The 18,384-nt window shown below is 38.4% G+C and overlaps 1 protein-coding gene across 2 annotated transcripts in view; it reads left to right on the forward strand.

Annotated features, from left to right (window-relative positions):
• The window catches only part of zgc:110158 (uncharacterized protein LOC553590 homolog), a 75,006-nt gene that overhangs the window by 41,945 nt on the left and 14,677 nt on the right, over window positions 1-18,384 (forward strand). Inside the window, exons 5-6 of one of the 2 annotated variants that reach the window (XM_051916333.1) lie at window positions 8,843-8,932; window positions 16,601-16,684. In XM_051916333.1, coding sequence (XP_051772293.1) covers window positions 8,843-8,932; window positions 16,601-16,684 — 174 coding nt within the window. The remainder of the gene's footprint in view (window positions 1-8,842; window positions 8,933-16,600; window positions 16,685-18,384) is intronic. The other variant, XM_051916343.1, reaches the window with a different exon arrangement.

Here is an 18,384-nt window from a genome sequence, read left to right on the forward strand (position 1 = left end):
GTGCTCTCCCGGTACTGTTCTCCGTCCCTCTCCTGTTTCTCTTCTGCATAACTGCTTCCCTCTCCACCCCTCCCTCCCTCTCAGTGCCTAATTAATGGCATTAATTATCTCCAATTAGCAGTGTGGTCTTGGCAGCCGTTTCTGTCCCCTCATTTCTTTTGTTTCACAGAGGTCTGTGACATAGTATTCTCCCTGTGGGGCTGTCACCGGCCTAATGAAAGGCTACAAGGCCTGGCTTTCACCTCTCTCTCTCTCTCTCTCTTGTTCTGTTAGAGTACTTCAGCACGTTAGCCTCATTAGCAGTAGTTCACAGTGCCGGAGTTAAGTTTGCCGAGATGGAATCTGCTGTGTGTTTTCCCATACAGGTGTTTGTCTCCGTGTCTTATCTGTGGAAGGTGATAGCGAGTGGGTCAGCGCTCATTGGCATGTGAGGCTCATGTGAACGAACGGACATGCTCGGGGACATTAGTGGGTTTGCATTAAAACCGTTTCCAGGCCGCAGGTCTGAACTGAACATAATTCCCAGATAAACGTGCTTTGGCTTCAGCTTTGGTTAACCTGCTGACACTAGTTCAGTTATCACATGTTAGCAACTGTTTTGGAGAAGATTGTCAGTATGGGATGCATGTGCTTCTATCCGATTGTATTTGTATTGTACGAATATGGATGAGAATGGTGTGTCTCTCTTAGCTTTAAGATATTTCGAAGGATGTCCACAAGCTATGGGGATTTGGTGGTTAGTTGTTGTTAGTGTAAGTGGACATTTTTTCCTTTCTTTTTTCCTGGGTTTTACCATAGTGCAGCAACAACACATTGCCAACTTTAACTTTAAATGGAAAAAAAGTTACAAAATGTGATATATGGTCTATTCTCCACTGTTATTTCAAACTTAAGTTTAATTCTGTTTAGTGCCTCATATTAATTGCACTCATCCTTTTATATTCTACTACATGCTATTTGTCTTTATTTGGCTAATTCTTGCCACAGTGCTACACATATGACTTCTAAGTAAAAACAAACATTAAACAGGCTACATTTTAGGATGGAAGCTGTTCCACAACTTATAGAAACTGGTTTTAGGAGGTTTTGAGGTTCTGGTTCCTCTGTGCTCGGAGCAGCTTTAGTTAGTGGACCAGCCTCACCTCACGACCGACTTTCACTTCACTTTCCTTCACAGCTTCTTACACACGCACATCTCCCATTCGGTTAACGACACATCTGTCCTCAGCTTGATTATGCATGCAGGTCTCTCCAGCTAATCTTTATAGACTCAACTCCAGCTGCACAGGAGAGTACAAGAGAGATGGGAACGTGAATGAGAGAAAAGCAAGGATATGGAAGCCACCGGAGAGATTGCCGTCAGGAGAGAGTTGGAGAGGAGGAGATGTGCAAAGGTTAAGGATGCTGGACCGAGCTGAAGGGTCTGATCCTCGCCTCCCACTTTGCTCTTTGCCTGCTGAATCATTTTTAATAAACTGCACAGCTGCTTGGAGGTCTGTTCGTCAAATAAGAGTGTATTTACAGGAGCCAGGCATTCAGGGATGCCACAGGTCTCGCTACTCGGCCCAATAACGTTTAGATATTTAAAGTTTTAATTGACTGAATTTCTGACTGATTGAAATGTAAATGAATGAGAGGAGCAGTCTTGGTGGTGTTTTTATCAAGTATAGATTCTTAGCTGTATGTTTGTGAGTGGGAGTGTGGTGTGTAGGAACTGTTTTGCAAAGATATAATGCCAAAAAACGAGATAAAAAAACTTAAATAAATAAACTGTATTGGTATAAAAAACTGGTATTACCTTTTTTCTTCACTCTTTTTTCTTTCTTTCTTTCATTTTTGGAAATGATGCTACAGCAACTCCATAATTTCTGGACAATATCATGATGATAATTCTTTGAAATATAGATATTCCCCCACCCTATTTACTTACACCTTACAATATTGTCGTATTTTGTCCAAAATTAATATTTAAAATTCTTATATGCACATTTTTGGGAAAAAAACGGACCACCAATCCAAGCAAGAATGTGAGAAAGGTGGATGGATGGATAAAATAAATAAATAAAATATGCTTTTATTTTTATTTAAGGGGTGGTTGATTATGATTTCACTTTTTTAACTTTAGTTAGTGTGTAATGTTGCTGTTTGAACATAAACATTGAACATAATCTGCAAAGTTACGACACTCAAAGTTCAATGTAAAGAGAGACTACAACAAACAAAAAAGAGAGACATTTAAGGACTACAACAAACGGCTGGTAGGGACTACAACGAGCTTCCTCCTGGGTTGGTGACGTCACTAACCCTAAAATTTACATAAACCCTGCCCCCCAGGAAACACACAACAAAGGGGGCGGGACCATGTTGGGCTGCTTTAGAGAAGAGGAAGAGTTGTTGCAGTAGAGTGTTGTTGACATGCCGTCATTTTACACCGGACTGCTTCACAAACGAGGGTCAATTCAACACTGGATTTGCACAAAAGATTAACATGACGGCACATGCTAGTCGATGAGTTGAATCAACTCCACAGCAACTACATAAATTTATCCACTAACCATTCAGAAACGTCTAAAAGTTGTAACTTCTTCCTGAGTCTCTCCATCAGTGTCGACTCCGGTTTGAACAATGTAAGGCTGAACACCGTTACTGACAATCCTCATTTTGGCTGCGTGAGATTCTCCAGCTTTGTTGTTGTTGAGCGACGGAAGCGCGAGCTGTTAAAGCTCCGCCCTCTTCTGGAAAGGGGGCCGGGAGCAGCAGCTCATTTGCATTTAAAGGGACACACACAAAAACGATGTGTTTTTGCTCACACCCAAATAGGGGCAAATTTGACAAACTATAATAAATGACCTGTGGGGTATTTTGAGCTGAAACTTCACAGACACATTCTTACTTATAGGAAGACACTTATAGGTCCCCTTTAAACAAATGCTTAGTAATTTTTTATTCTCTCGCACCCTGCTAAGGTCAGGTATATGAATATGGTAGACACACAGTTCTATACTGTGGTAAACTCACAGTACTTTCAGTAAGAGCCACATGTGTGTATTTTCTCAAGCTCTGTCAACTGGGTGTCGAATATTAGTTTTGCAACTGGTGTTGAGACGTAAACCCCAAGTGTTTATGCGAGCATGCTCAAGTGTTTGTTTACTTGTGCAGCGGGTATTGAGTACCGTGCTGAAGCGTAATACCCGAGAGAGCGTGTGTGTGTGTGTGTGTGTGTGTGTGTGTGTGTGTGTGTATGTTTATGTTTACATGAGTACTGTTATTTAGCGGCTGGTGTAGAGGTGTGTATACCGAAATGAGCTGCTGTTTAATGGGTTGATGAGATGATGGCAGTAATCAGTGAGCAACGAGACGAGCGCTGAAAAGCTTGGTCCCTCCCTTCTCACATGCATACACACACACACACACACACAGGCACACGCTCTCCCTACTGGCGGATGATTGACGGCCTGAGGGTTTTAATGGCACTGTAGAGGGAGAGCTGAGGTCGGAGTTGTCATGGCAACAAGACGAAGGAGGCCTCTTTCTCCCCCTCTTCCTCACTCTCTCTTTATGCACCTGAACAGAGCCGCATCTTACTCACAGGACTTTACTCCACACACACACACACACACACACACACACACACACACACACACACACACTGCAGTTCTGGTGTCCCTCCCTGCTGTCCGCAGTATACACAGTGCTTTGTGTGTGTTTAAGCGTGTGTGTGAAGCCATATCTAGCCACCGCAGTCTCTCTCTCTCCTCGTAAAAGAGCTGGAGCCCGAGCGCTAATACTCTCTGGTCGCCCCGGGTTACGGTTCACCACACGCCCCCTGCACTGCTGTGTTAGCTGGGATTGGTTGGGTTGGCGTGTGTGTGTGTGTGTGTGTGTGTGTGTGTGTGTGTGTGTGTGTGTGGCTCGGGGGTGATGCTGTATAACAGCTCTATAAGAGCCACAGATCTCAGGCGGATCAGGGAACCAGACCCTGTTCACAGACACTCGCCTCCCTTGAGTATTGGATCGGTACCAGCCGCCAGTATCACAATGTGTGTGTGTGTGTGTGTGTGTGTGTGTGTGTGTGTGTTTACAGGGTTGAGCAAACTCAATCTCAGTCCTTCTTCCTGCCTCATGAGTGTGTTTGCGTCATGGCTTAAAAACGGGGAAAAAAAATCAATCGGTTCACTCCAAGCAGAACATTTGTTCATGCGTTCCTTCTGTAACATTACTGTTCCGAAAATGGTTTGATTAGGAAAAAAACTAATAATTAATAACTATTTTTTGCCTATATTTCATACAAGAGCTTGAATAAACCTCGTATCTCCTCAAACTGTCAGTAAACCTCATACAGAAGCTCCACCGCCTCAATCCTCAATGAAGTCCTGCACGTCTTTGCTTGTTTGCAGTGCAATTAAGGAATAATTGACTATGGGCCGTTAAATTATTAGAAAAATAATGCACACCTGCGTTATTTTTCAATATCTGAACGGCCCGGTGTCAATTATTCCGCTTATACTACGGTCACCACACCTCAAAACATTGTTCAGATGTCATATTTCAAGACATTTGTCAGGTTTTTGTTCTTAAAACACTCTTGTGTGTGGGACTAATTTCTAAACATCCCATCCCACATCTCCGTTGTAATGTAGTAATGGAGGCTTGAGCCTTGATAGCAGAATAATGCAGTTATTAATGCAGTTATTAGAGAGATTAAGCATATGTGAATTACCTGAGTCTGCACGTCTCTCAACAGTGTTCGGCTGCAGTGTCTCTACTAACAGTGAAACTGTGAGTTTATCTGCTTCAAGAACAGCAACGTTATTTCCTCGCTAGTGAGAAATGTCAGGTAGCTTTTAAATTCTTAAACTATTTTACTGATAAAATCGTCAGAGCAGCGCTGACAACAAGTCTCTGTAAGAGTGTGTGTCCGTACTGTATGTGTGTGCTTTTCGTACATAATAAAACGTGATTTGGTGGCAAAAACATGGAAATAATTGGTCATTTTTATCCTATTATTTACTATATTTATTTGCTTGGTCAGTGTCGTTGTGGTTTTGGTTCTTTAGTTGTAAGACCTGAAATCATTTGATGAAGTGATACAGAACTGTAATGCTGTCAAAACCTGCCTGGAACTACTTTAGCCGTGTGTTTCCCTGAAAATAATTGCACACCTTAGAACGTTGATTAACCAATCAGATTAGTGTAGTGTAAGAGTAAATAAAGAACTGGTTCTTTAAATAAGTACAGTGTTTTCTTTATTCAAAACGTGATGTGTATAAAGGCTAATGTTTTATGTATTTGAGGAGTCGTGAAGAGTGTCTTTGTCGTCTAGTCATAGCCAATACAGCCTGTGCGTAACGCTTCATCTTTCATAACACAAGCTTTTGGCCAAATGAATGAAACGACAGGAAAAACTGAGTGCCCACATATATCTACAATCTGTAACCTAAGTTCATCATAATGCTGCTTAACTCCACTGAGCTTGATTTTGTTAGAATGTTAATAATATAATGACACACGCTAGTGTCTGAACATAATCATTTTAACTAACAGGAAGCAGCTGAAAGAGAAAGATAGTAATTTTTTTTTATTGCACGAAAAGTGACACTTTCTGTTAACGGTCGACTCATCTGTTTAAATATTTGAGTGATTATGCGAACGAATCAGCGAGTCATAGTGTAGAATTAGTTGAAAAGGGCAGTTTTAACAAATTCAGAGAAATTAAATGAACTTGCCAAATATTTGTAACTGAAGTTTAAAGTCACGATGTTACAAAAGCATCATCAGATCTTTTCTTCAGTGTTGTGACATACATCCAGGTAAAAAGGATAATCGAAAAAGACAAAAAGAAAAGCGGCTTCTTCAATCCATCGGTTGTTGATTTGAAAGCAGGGATCTGAATGTGAACTTGCAGTTGATTGTAAGCAGCGGACGGGTTTAGCGGACTAAATGGTTGGAAAAGCTTGGCATGTGCCACCTGAGAGAAGTCTGGCATTTTCACCGGCAGATCAAGCTATGACATTTTGATTAAAGTCAGTAACAAATATTGTACAAAATTAAACTTATGCATGGATGAATTGTTCACAATAAGATCAATAACATTCATTTAGAAAATAAGTGAATTTTCATTTCATGCCGACTTTAACATTTTTGAGTGATGATGCCAACAAATCAGAGAATTATTTCATTCAGTTTGGAATTAATTCATTGAAAAGGACAGTTCGAACTAAATGAATCAGTCTTGTCAAATCTAATGACACTTTCTCTACTGAAGTTTAAATTAACATTGTGAAACTAATGACACAGTCTTTATAAAACTTAATGGCCTAATAAAAGCACATTAAAATCATCATAATTTAAATTTAACTTTTATTTTATATCCCCAGCAGCATAATCATTTTGAATATTGAATATATTACAGGCACTCAAATGTTTAATTATTGAATCATAATTTTGAATCGATCCGTTTAAATCGACTTCATAGAAATGAATCAAACTCGCCAACTTTAAAAGTGTTTTTGCTACTGAAGTTTATGACATTATCACAGTCTTAGAGCTGCCATATTCGTAAGGGAACTTAATTGACAAATAAAAAACACATTAAAGTCATCACGATGTTGCCTCTTATCACCATTGAGTATTTAATATGTCGGCCAGCCCTAGTCTGTGATTGTGGAGTATATGGGAGGAGTCATGTGGGATAAGCTTTGCCCACTGACCCTACTGGGTTCTGCGTGTATGAGTCGGTGTGTGTGTGTGTGTGTGTGTGTGTGTGTGTGTGTGTGAGGTCAGAGGTGGCGTAGCTGTTTGTACGACGACCGTAGAGAGGTTTGAGTTACAGCAGGGGGAAGGGAGTGTGTGAGCCGACTGCCAGCTCTTGCTCTGTAATCCTCCTCTCTTTCTCTTCTCCTACTTTCTCCTTTATCTTCCCCTGTTTCACTCCTTGTTTAGTCTCCTTTTCTCTCGTTTTCACTCACACATACACAGACACACACAAAGTCTTCTCTCTGTCTGTGGTAGAACAGGGCAAACACAGAAGCCCCCAGCAGCAGCAGACTGTTAAAGAGGTTTGAGAGGGAACGGGGCCAGCGGAGGAAAGGGGCCCCAGTCTCTAAGTGTTCCACTGGCTCAGGAGATTCCACTCGAGGCTCCTCTCGCTCTGTTTGCTTGTTTTATGCCCCTTTTACGAGGGGAAGTATGTACACAGATACACAAGAGCCGTGCTGTAGTGCAGCCGCTTTTTTTCTGATGCAAATAAGCGTCAGGTTTTCAAGTGAGGGTTTACTGAGAGTGATCTTACTTGTGTATTAACTACACACTGATACTTACATTATGCTCTGGTTTAGAGCCGTGTAGTGATGTTGTACAGATAAAAGCTTTGTTTGCGGTAATTAGACAAACTCTAACACAGATTCTGCCTATAGTGTTAGTTTGTGGTCTTGTGTTGTATCGCGTCTGCTTTTGTTTTGTAAGAAGACAGATATATAAACATTTAATTTCTTCATCCACTATTTTTGGTTGTTTTGATGTTATTGGCATGGGTGAATAATGCATTTATTAGATATAAAAAAATAATACAGTTATATTGTGAAATATTTTTACAATTTAAATAAACTATTTATTAAATATATTTAATAAATATATTTTAAAATGTAATTTATTCCTGTGATCAAAGCTGAATTTTCAGCATCATTACTCCAGTCTTCAGTGTCACATGATCCTTCAGAAATCATTCTGATATGATGATTTGATGATCAAGAAACATTTATGATTATCAATGTTGGAAATGGTTCATATTTTTGTGGATTTTTTTATTTTTCAGAATTAAAAGTTAAAAAGAACAGCATTTATTTGAAATATAATCTTTTGCAACATTATAAATGTCTTTACTGTCACTTGAATGAATTTTAATGGATCCTATCTTAATGAGTCTATTCATTTATTTAAATAAATATTACAAATAATTTTAATTTTTTTTTGTAAATATTTAAATTGAATTTAATTAAGGACATATTTATATTATCAAAATGTTATCAGTTATAAAAAAAAGATCATTTCTATTATGTGATTTACCAATTAAAACAATATTCCCTATCAGGTATGTTTGAATGAACAATGGGGGGAAACATATACATAACCAGTGTTGCCAAGTCTGTGGTTTTCCCGCAGAATTGGGCAACTGTAACACTGTTGCCGCGAGTTGTTTTTCATGTCCACGGGTTGAAGAGACCCCAATACCGTGATATTTAGCCCCTGGAATGCTAATTTTACCAGGGGAACCCCGCCAAAAAACACAGATTTTACCCCACGGGACACGATTTGGCGAGATTGGGAAAGGTCCATGAGCCGGGACTCGAACTCAGGACGCCCGAAAAGCAACTGTGCTATATGTCGGTGCTGCCCACGAGGCTATCGGTGCCGACTCAAGGAAGTAATTTAATCGTTTATGGTCATGTGACCCAGGGTGACAAGTCCTCGTGATTCATTTTAAATCTAGATATGGCGGGAGAGTTGGAGTTAAAGTTTTGTTTTGTTATGATGTATTACACACATTTTCGTCATGCATTTCATATTAAGTTAACGGCAATAATAAGATATTTCTGTTGTCGCTGCCTAGCTTCTGTTGTGGTAACGTTCCATGTGAAGCTTATGAGGAAATGACGTGGTCTTTCATTGCTCTGTTCACTGAGTGTGTTCCAAACGGCTTCATTATGACACACAAGTGCCCTGCTCCCTGTATACAAAGTGCCCACTTCAATGAGTGAGTGAGTAGGGCATAGGGCATGCTCACTTCCGATTGGATTTTTTCCTAAATCTCTATACTAACTGGTTCCCTCTTTCTGTTTCCCAGAGTGCAGCAGCAGCTCCCAGCCCTGTAATGGGCAACATGCCCCCCAACGATGGCATGCCAGGCGGACCCATGCCCCCTGGTTTCTTTCAGGTAAGCACAGCTGGTTTCATTCTCTTCCTCGCCTACTTTTCCATTCATCACCCTGTCACGCCTGCGCTTCATTCATTCATCCATTCACTCATTCATTCTCTCTCTGTCTGTGCATGTGGGCGGCTTGACAGCAGCCTGGAGCTCTGCTATCAGATCATTCCGAACTTTGCTTTTTTTCCACACTGGAAAAAAAGTCCTCCACCGTCCAATGGTAAGATGGAGGTTTAGAGTGTTAAATGTTAGTGGAATTAGCTGTAGTTTCATTTCTGGAGCTGTGTTACAAGTCTTTGAGATGGCCACGGATAAGATCCGGAGTTAGGATGTTTCTGGCTCCGATAATGAGTCAATGGAAACAGTTGCTGACTGATGATCAATTCAATCTGTGTTACAAAACATATTTAACTGAGTGTGAGAGAGAGACTGAATGAGATGATCACTCTTCATGTGCTTCTCAATGAGTTTTTTTTCCTTTCCTTTCTTCCCTGCTAAGATCCTCCCTTCTCTTTCTTCATCATCCCTCCATCCATCTGCTTGCGGCTTTATTCATTCCATACTGCAGGCCGTGTTGTGTTCATGCAGGTGTTATACTCTGTGTTTTTCTTTAGTGGACAGTTACAGTTTTCTCTCTCTGATCAGTGCTTTGTTCCATTGAATGAAAACAGATCAGTAATGCCTATATAACAACTTTGAGTTTAAACTAGATTGTTCTTGTTCTGAAGAAAACATGAGTGGTGTTCATCTATGAAAAACAGCTCTTTCGTCTATGAAACTTTGCTGCCATGATGCTATTGGGGTTTCTTTGCAGTTGCTAAGGATTTTGGGATGTTTTTAACAGTTGCTAAGTCGGTACTTGCTCACACAAGTAAAAAAAAAAACCTAAGTCTTTATGATATTCTGTTCCCTAGATATATTCCTTCCATTCTTTTTTTTTTTTTTTTTTAAATCATCAGCCAGAAGAAAAGCCACTCGATTTGAGTTAGGATTCGTGTCAGTAGTACAAACAAACTGGTGCACTTTGAAAGTTCAAAATTAAGAGCTCCAACCCATGTTCAGTGTACGAATTTAACAAAGAAAAAAGTCGGTGAATCGACTTGTACCTGAACTTTAAAGGGGACTCAACCCTCTTTTTAGTAGTGATATAGTGTCTCAGTCCACATTATATTCACACTGCTGTTTTAGGAAGCCAAACAATTAGAATATAATAATAATAATAATAAGGGATGCACTGATAAGAACATTTTGGCCAATACAGATAACCGATAATTCTTTATATTTGAAAGCTAATAACTGATATATATATATAATATAAAAACCCTTGAGCTTTTATTTTGACGGAAAATACAGTTGATCTTTAATTTTGGCGTAAAACACTGGATCGCGAGTTGATCTCGTGAGCAGAGTGGCACTTTGTTTTGAAGAACAGACTTATTTAATTAGGCTAAGTCACAGCCTTTTGTTATTTGATTAGAGGATAAAGCCATATTGCGCTTTTGGATTTTAGTTCATTTACCAGATACTTTGCCAAAGCAATGGTGCAGAACACAACAAGACCTTTTATGTGAGAAGTTTAAATATATTAATACCATGTTATTGGCCTATAATAAAGTGTTTTATATATTATTAATATTTAACGGATTGGCTGATTTTGGATTTTTTTTTTTTTTTGTCAAATAAATGTTCGTATTAAATTGAAATAATTGAAAATAATTGTAATTAATCTTTAAAATCACTAATAATTTAATCTTAAGCAAATCTCAAAATGAATATCCATTTTCACACTGTACATTATAATGTTAAATTCACCTGTAGCATTTTTTGTGTTTTTATTTGTAATTTTTAAGACTTAAAATTATTTTTTTTTTTTTTTATATTTGTAGGGAATTTTAATATTGGCCGTTTGTCAGTTATCGCCATAAAGTGACTTATTTGAATATGGGTGCACCCAGAACAATTAGTGCTTTGTTGAAATCCCTGATCCTCGGTGTGAGCGTTAGTAATGGTGGCGCTAGTTATGAAATACTCAAAATCCTCTTAATTTGCATCAAAATTTCCTCTACTTGTCCTGAGGTGGAGATGTAGATACATTTTGTCAGAGCTTTTTTCTGTTTATTCTCGTCTGTTTACAACACATACATGCACGGACACACGTAGCCTCATAATCAAACATGCTTGTACACATCCACAGCCCTTCCCATGATGCAGCGGGGGTGCTGGAGCGTTTGCTCAGTGATGGACAGGCCTGGCATTTGGCAGAGCTAGTGATAAGGCAGAGTCGAGGGAGGAGACGCTTTCTACCGCTGTCTGGAATCTGTGCTGTACGGGGAGGGACGGGCTGGGAGAGCAATATAGGGGAAAGGTTTGAGGAGAAGGAGGGTACGGAGAGGTGCGGAGGAGATTTTTGGAGAAGCGGAGGAGTGCTATTTATATCAGATCAGCGCTGAGGGAGTGAGAGAAGAGGTGTGAGGTGTGTGTGTGTGTGTGTGTGCTGCTCCTTAGATCTGTTTCTAAAGCATCATTGAGAGAACAGGACCGTGGGTTTGGGTTCATTCATCTGTTTACTAGGGATGAACAATATAGAAATTTTTGTTCATACTAGATTATTTTTTTGTAATGCAGATAACGATACAATAGCAGAGATTAGTATTTATATTATGGTATCTGTTGATTAAATAAAAAGTAGTGCTACAATCTAGGATTTTATGTTTCTAGTCGAGTTAGGCATCCAAACAATATAATATACAATTTAAATCACTTTTACCAAAAAGTACCATGGTACTATTGTGATTATTTTTTGGATGTTTACCATAGTAATGCCATAGTTATGTACCATGGAGTACATTGGAATATCTTGAATCATTTAATATCTTTGTGTACATTGAAGTTTAAAAGTCTAAAAACCCTTAAACTTGTTTAAGTTTAAGAAATTAAAAAGATTATATATATATATATATTATATATATATATATATATATATATATATATATATATATATATATATATATATATATATAATAGAAAACTGGCATGGTTTTAAATTATCATAATATTTTACAATATTTCTGTTTCCTACAGAATAAGCTTGTTTCCGCCATGAAATAAAAAATAAAAAAGGTAATTGCGACTTTAGTCTCTCAATTCTGACTTTTGTTTTTGGAATTATGAGATATAAACTTGGAATTCTTTATAAAAGACTTTATAACTCAAAGTCAGAATTGCGACTCTATATCTCGCAATTCTGATTTTATGAAACACAATTCTGACTTTATATCTTGCAATTGCGAGTTTAAATCTTACAATTCTGAGAAAATAGTCAGAATTGTGAGATAAAAAGTCACAATTACCTTTTTTTAATTGTTTATTTAGTGTTGGAAACAAGCTTCCATAGTTTTGTACTGTATTTTTCATCAAATAAATGCAATTTTGGTGAACATATTAAGACTTCTTTAAAAAATCTCAAAACTTTTGAATTGTATGGAATGGATTTTTTTCTTTAAAACTTAGGTTAAGCTATTAGCACAACTATTTAAATGAACTTACGTATTATAATAAATATTTCAAATCAACTAGAAATGGTTAGTTTCCAGGTGGAATTTTCCATTTCGCAGGAAACGTGGCGTAGAAAATTTGGAAACATAACAAGCCTTGATATTGTCTGCTTCCAATATCTTTCTAATCACACTGATTATGATAATAGAAAAACTGCACATATTTGCCAGTGTGATCACAGATACACCCCACACCCCTGCTTTCATTCTTTAGGAAGTCAGGTGGAGAGGAAGAGAAGTGAACGAGTGTTACTCGAGGACAAAGACTGTTTAGCAGAGAGAGCGCTTCCACTGCGGTGTGTGATGAGGTGTGATGAACAGTCCTGACCTCAGCGCTGCCATGAGTTAAAGAGGCCTTGAGCATTTCTAGACCCTCGAATCCTCCCTCAGACCCACTCTGAAACAGGCAGGTGGCCAGGGAAAACACACGTATGCTCATGTGTTCCTGTTGTATCAGCGCATGGTTTCTGGGACAGTCAGTAGAGCAGCTCTCATGCCAGACCCTGCAGCGATCCACTCTCACAGGGAGGTTAGAGACGGGTCACGGCTAAATCAGAAACCAAATCTCCCAAAAACCAGCTCAAAAACTCCCGATGTGTTTATCTGTGCACATAAGTCATGCATGCTTCTTTAAAACGAGTGCATGTATCACTAAATTCATCGGTCACGAATGTAATGAAATGCTTTTTGGCCACTTTTATTTTACAGTAGAGAAAGGATAGAAATTATGAAGAAATGATTGTGAAAAAGTATTGAAAAATGTGACCAGCGTTTGTGTATATAGAAGGTTTTTGCAGCGATGCCATAGAAGAACCAATTTGGAGGCTTTCGCACCGAATAGTTCTACGAACTCTGTTACAGGAACTAACAACTAGGATAGTTCCCCGAGAACTAATTTCTCCTCCGGGACATGTTCCTGGTTTCATTTGCACCGGGAATAAGAACTCTGAAGCGGCTGACAGCAGCGTCTTTAAGCGCGGCATTTACAAACGCTAAAAAAACGGTGGATGGAAGATGCTGTGTTTGTTGTGTCGTGGGTTTCGTGATAACGGAGATGGAATGTAAACGTATAATTCATGTGACTGAAAGAGCAGAAAGTGGGGCTAAGAGACGAAATCTCCTACGACAACTTTCAGTATTGCATTTCATCGAAGTGGAGAAAAGAACACAACCCTGCAGGTAAATGCCGTTATCACTGTTTTCCATGTTCGTGAAGTAAATATGTTTACACACTTTTTAAAAAGGCTGGGTGCTAAATTTGTTTGACATGCGTTTGACCAATCAACATACACTCACGTCACTGATAGTTCCTATAGTGCTGGTTTAGACCCTACTCTGAAGTAGGATCTAATTTAGTTCCCCCAAAAGGAGTGCCTAGAACTAAAATCGTCACTAGTTCCTGCGGTGCGAACGCGGAAAAATCCGGGTACTTCAGCCAGTAGTTCTAGGAACTATGAAAAGGTTCCTCCTTCCATCCTACTGATGTCAATAAAGAACCTTTATTTTTTAAAAATGTATGTGTGAAGAGCATTTTAATAATCTGAAGAACCTTTTTTCCCCACTATAAAGAACATTTTTCCATTAAAAGAACCTTTTGAGGAATGGAAAGGTTCCATAGATGTTAAAGGTTCTTCATGGAACCATTGATGCCAATAAAGAACCCTTATTTTTAAGAGAACATTTTAATAATCTGAAGAACCTTTTTTCCACTATAAAGAACATTTTGAGCTATGGGAAGGTTCCATGGATGCCAATAAATAACCTTTATTTTTAAGAGTATATGATCACATGTATACTGACCGCCGATCCACAGCTCCGACTCTGAATGTGCCTCTTCATTCAGTGGTGTTATTTCTGTTGACGTGGGTGGGTCAGTGTTGTACCCTGGGCAGATGTGTTGTTCTGTGGCTGTGGTGGTCATCAGTGTGGAGATTTCCGGTCATGTTGGATGGACGGTTTCCTCGACCCCTCTGAAACCAGCAGGAGGGCTTGTCTGAGGTCTGAGCACTGGCCAGAGGTCAAGAGGCAGTAATCAGTATGGGTCACAACCACATACAGACTCCAAAAAAAACCACTGTTTCTCTCTCAAAGTATTTTCCTTCCTTCATTTTGTCAATTACTTAAGAGCCGATCTGTTGACGTCAGTATTGCTTGAAATGATTAGCATAGAAATTTATGCATGTGATTACTGTATATTTTTAAATCGAATAGGGAAGATGTTCAGCGCTCAGTCATATAGATGTTGTTGTGCTTCTGTGAGATAGATACGAAAGGTTTGCTTTGTTAACACTGCCCCCGAGTGGTGCAGAAGAGCTATTGCAGCTGTCCTGCGGCCGTCATTCAGAGTGTATGAATACTGTCAAACTAACTGCCCCTTTAGGGCCTGAGAATGGAGATTGAAGGGCTCTCTGTTGATAGCCATGCCAGTAAGTGGCAGGTTATTATCTTCTCAAAGGTGTCGGAAGTGATTTTTATATATCGCCGTTTTGAGATCCTTCCCCAATGAGGCAGAACTGCAGAGCGACTGTGATTGGCTGAACGCTCCTAATGTAGGTGCACAGGACCCATAATGCCATATGCTTCTCATTCGGGCTTGTTGTTCAGGGGAGAGAGGAATAGAAGCTAATCTCCTTTGTTTTGTGTTAGTTATTAGTCACGATGTCTCATGTTCCTTCCAGAACCATTTTGGACTCGAGCTCAATGGCCTGTTGATCATTAATGAACACTAATGGATGCTCTCTGCAGTAGTTATATAGAATGGGGGGTTTATATGACACATTAAGAGGAAATTCTTTCTCTGTATGTACATACAGTACATAAACGATGCTTCTCTGTAAACTATTTATGCAGTTTCTGATGAATATATGTACGTGGTGTTTGCAAAACTCTGAATCATGGTACAAGGGTGTTGCTATGTGTTTTTTTTGTTCATTTATTGGTATTGATTAATATTGTATATGCAGTTGTGCATGCTAATTTCCACATATTTTATATTTTACTAATCATTTAGTATCACTGTGACCTCTAGAAAATCTCAAAATGAACATATTTTACATAATAATGTTGTCATGCCTAATTGTATTTTGGCAGATCTGTGGCAGATTAATCTAAATCAAAATTTTTATCTAATTTTTGAAAGCCTGATTACAAAAACAAAAGTCTCAAATTGTGGCCGATACCGATAACCGATAAATTTTGGCCAATGCCGATAATTCTTTATATTTGAAAGCCGATAACCGATGTATTGGCCGATAAATCTAAATCAGAATTTTATATAATTTTTGAGAGCCTGATTACAAAAACAAAAGTCTCACCATTAAAAGCCATGTCTCAAGCACACAATTATAATGTTCTCATTATAATATTATGTAGTCTATATGACAGACTTGTGCTGTATGTTGCACTTAACTGTATTTTCCTTTTTGAAGTGATTTCAATCATATTTCAAACAATTCAAAACCATCATGATGAACAGTGCACATCTGAAGTGTCTCAGCTGAAGGAAATAATCCATTATTTATCAGCTTTGATATATTGGCCCAATTTTCTTATCAAGCTGGTAACGATAACATTAAAAATGAACATATATCGGCCGATACCGATATGGTGGCCGGTATATTGTGCACCCCCAATTTGAAATATAATATATCGGCCATCATATGAACATAATTACCCACATATCAACGTTTTGACATTGGTATACATCCATATTTGTAGTGATTTGGATCTTTTGTTCCATTAAGTCAACATGAGCTGAATGTTCAATGTCCCACAATGCCTTGATTTGTTGTTGAACTTGTATGGTTGGTGTTGAAATATGAATTTGAAGACTCTCTCATCACTTATACATCTGAAACACATTTTTCTTCAAAATGATGAAGTGGGTCTATAAAATCCTGCCATGTTTTGTCGAGAACTTTCTGCTTGAAATAACAGCTAGCTGTTTGATTCCCATAAACTGCCATTTTTCATTGAAATCCACACAGTAGCTTTGGGTCTCCCAGCAGTATTTAGTAGTATTTAGTGAGTTTGTGTCGTGTGTGTTTGTGCAAGGGCTTCGGCAGCAGCAGGCCTCACTGGAAGGCCGTCTGTGCATCTCTCATCTCCCTCTTCTCTCTTAAAGGGGCCTCCCGGCTCGCAGCCGTCACCACACGCACAGCCTCCCCCACACAATACCAGCAACCCCATGATGGGACCACACGGCCAGGTAAGACACACACACACATACCGTGTCCTTGCTTGCACCCTCGATATACACACACTCACACATGAGAACTGTTGGCGACGCTGGCATCAACTCACTTGGGCAAGATGAACAGTGTAAATTACATGGTTATTTATAATTCTAGTCCTCTTCTTGTAAACATTCACAGAAACACATGCTTCCAACCAAAGTTGCAGAATTTTACTGAACTGTCCTGTGTATGGACTTTAGTCAGGGTTGACGCCATTTTTAAAGGGATAGTTCACTCAAAAATGAAAATAGACTCGTTGTTCTAAACAAGTATGACTTTCTGTCTCACAAAAGTATACATTTTCAAGACTTTGTCGGCAAATGTTTTCATACAACTACAATGAACGGAGACTGAAGCTTTTAAGAAAGAAAGATCAAACAAACAAACAAGCACCATAAAAGTATGACAAAAGTCATCCATTTGACTCTAGCGCTATATTTTAAGTCTTCTGAAGTTGTACGATAGATTTGTTTAAGAAAAAAGACACAGCAATTAAGTTATTCACTGAAGGTCTTGATATCTAATGTCGTTCATTAGAGAAGCACCAATGTCTGATTTGCGAACAAATGGTTCTTTTGAATCTGATTCAGATCTGGTCTGAATGATTCGTTCATGAACTGGACTGGAAAATTCAAAAGAACAGCATTTATTTGAAAGTTTTGAATCTTTTGTAACATTCTAAATGTCTTTACTTTTACTTTTGATCAATTATTTGCCGAATAAAAAAACTTGAATGGTAGTGTATGTTTTATGGTGCTTTATATCATTTTTGAAGCTTGAAAGACATTAAAATTGAATGGAAAGGAGCAGCCAGCACAATATTCAGAACATCTTCTTTTGTGTTACACAGAGAAATAAAGTTGTACAGGTTTGGAACGACGTGAGAGTGAGCGAGTAATGACAGAATTGTCATTTATGGATTAAATATTTAGATTTATTGCAACTGAAAGCAAGGCTGTGAGGAATACAAGTACAGTTCAATAGGTTGTACTGTTGTGTACAATAAAAGTGGACCAAAAAAATCTGGTAAATGTGTAGCTGTGAAAATTACATTAAGACCCTCACATCCCATTTTCATTGGGCGTACACCCTAAAGCAGGGGCGTATATAATTTGTAATTATTTAATAAAAAAGAACAGCAAGTAAATTAAAGCGATCTAGTTATTATATTCATGTAATGACGCTGCAAATGTGTCTGTTTACAATGTGCTTTTGCAGCATTTAGTATTGTAGCCAATCACAGCCATTTCTGTTGAAAATAATGACCAATCAGAGGTGTTTAAGTTACCAGTGGTGAGAATCCTCTCAGTTTCTCTCAAAACGCAGTATGAGTTTGTTTAGCACTGGTTTACTAAGCTTTAAACGCGCACAAATCCACATTGTAACAAACAAAGCAAAGACATGATTTAAATAAAAGATTTATTGTGAAGTTTAGTTAGATTTATTGATTAAAACGTGAGTTTTCGCACTGACAGCTTCAGTAATTATAAAGGCAGCGCTCTTTACTCACTGTCTGTGTGAAAAAAGTTTGTTTTTCATGAGAATTTGTGACATTTCCTACAAATATATACTTCACACTTCCTTACAAAAAGTGACAAAAAAATAGACAAAATAGATTTGTGATGTTATAAAAGGGATTTGATAATCTCTAAAAAAAAAAAAAAAAAAGAAA

The sequence above is a fragment of the Ctenopharyngodon idella genome, chromosome 2 (genome assembly GCF_019924925.1).
Source record: "Ctenopharyngodon idella isolate HZGC_01 chromosome 2, HZGC01, whole genome shotgun sequence".
NCBI classification, from domain to species: domain Eukaryota; kingdom Metazoa; phylum Chordata; class Actinopteri; order Cypriniformes; family Xenocyprididae; genus Ctenopharyngodon; species Ctenopharyngodon idella.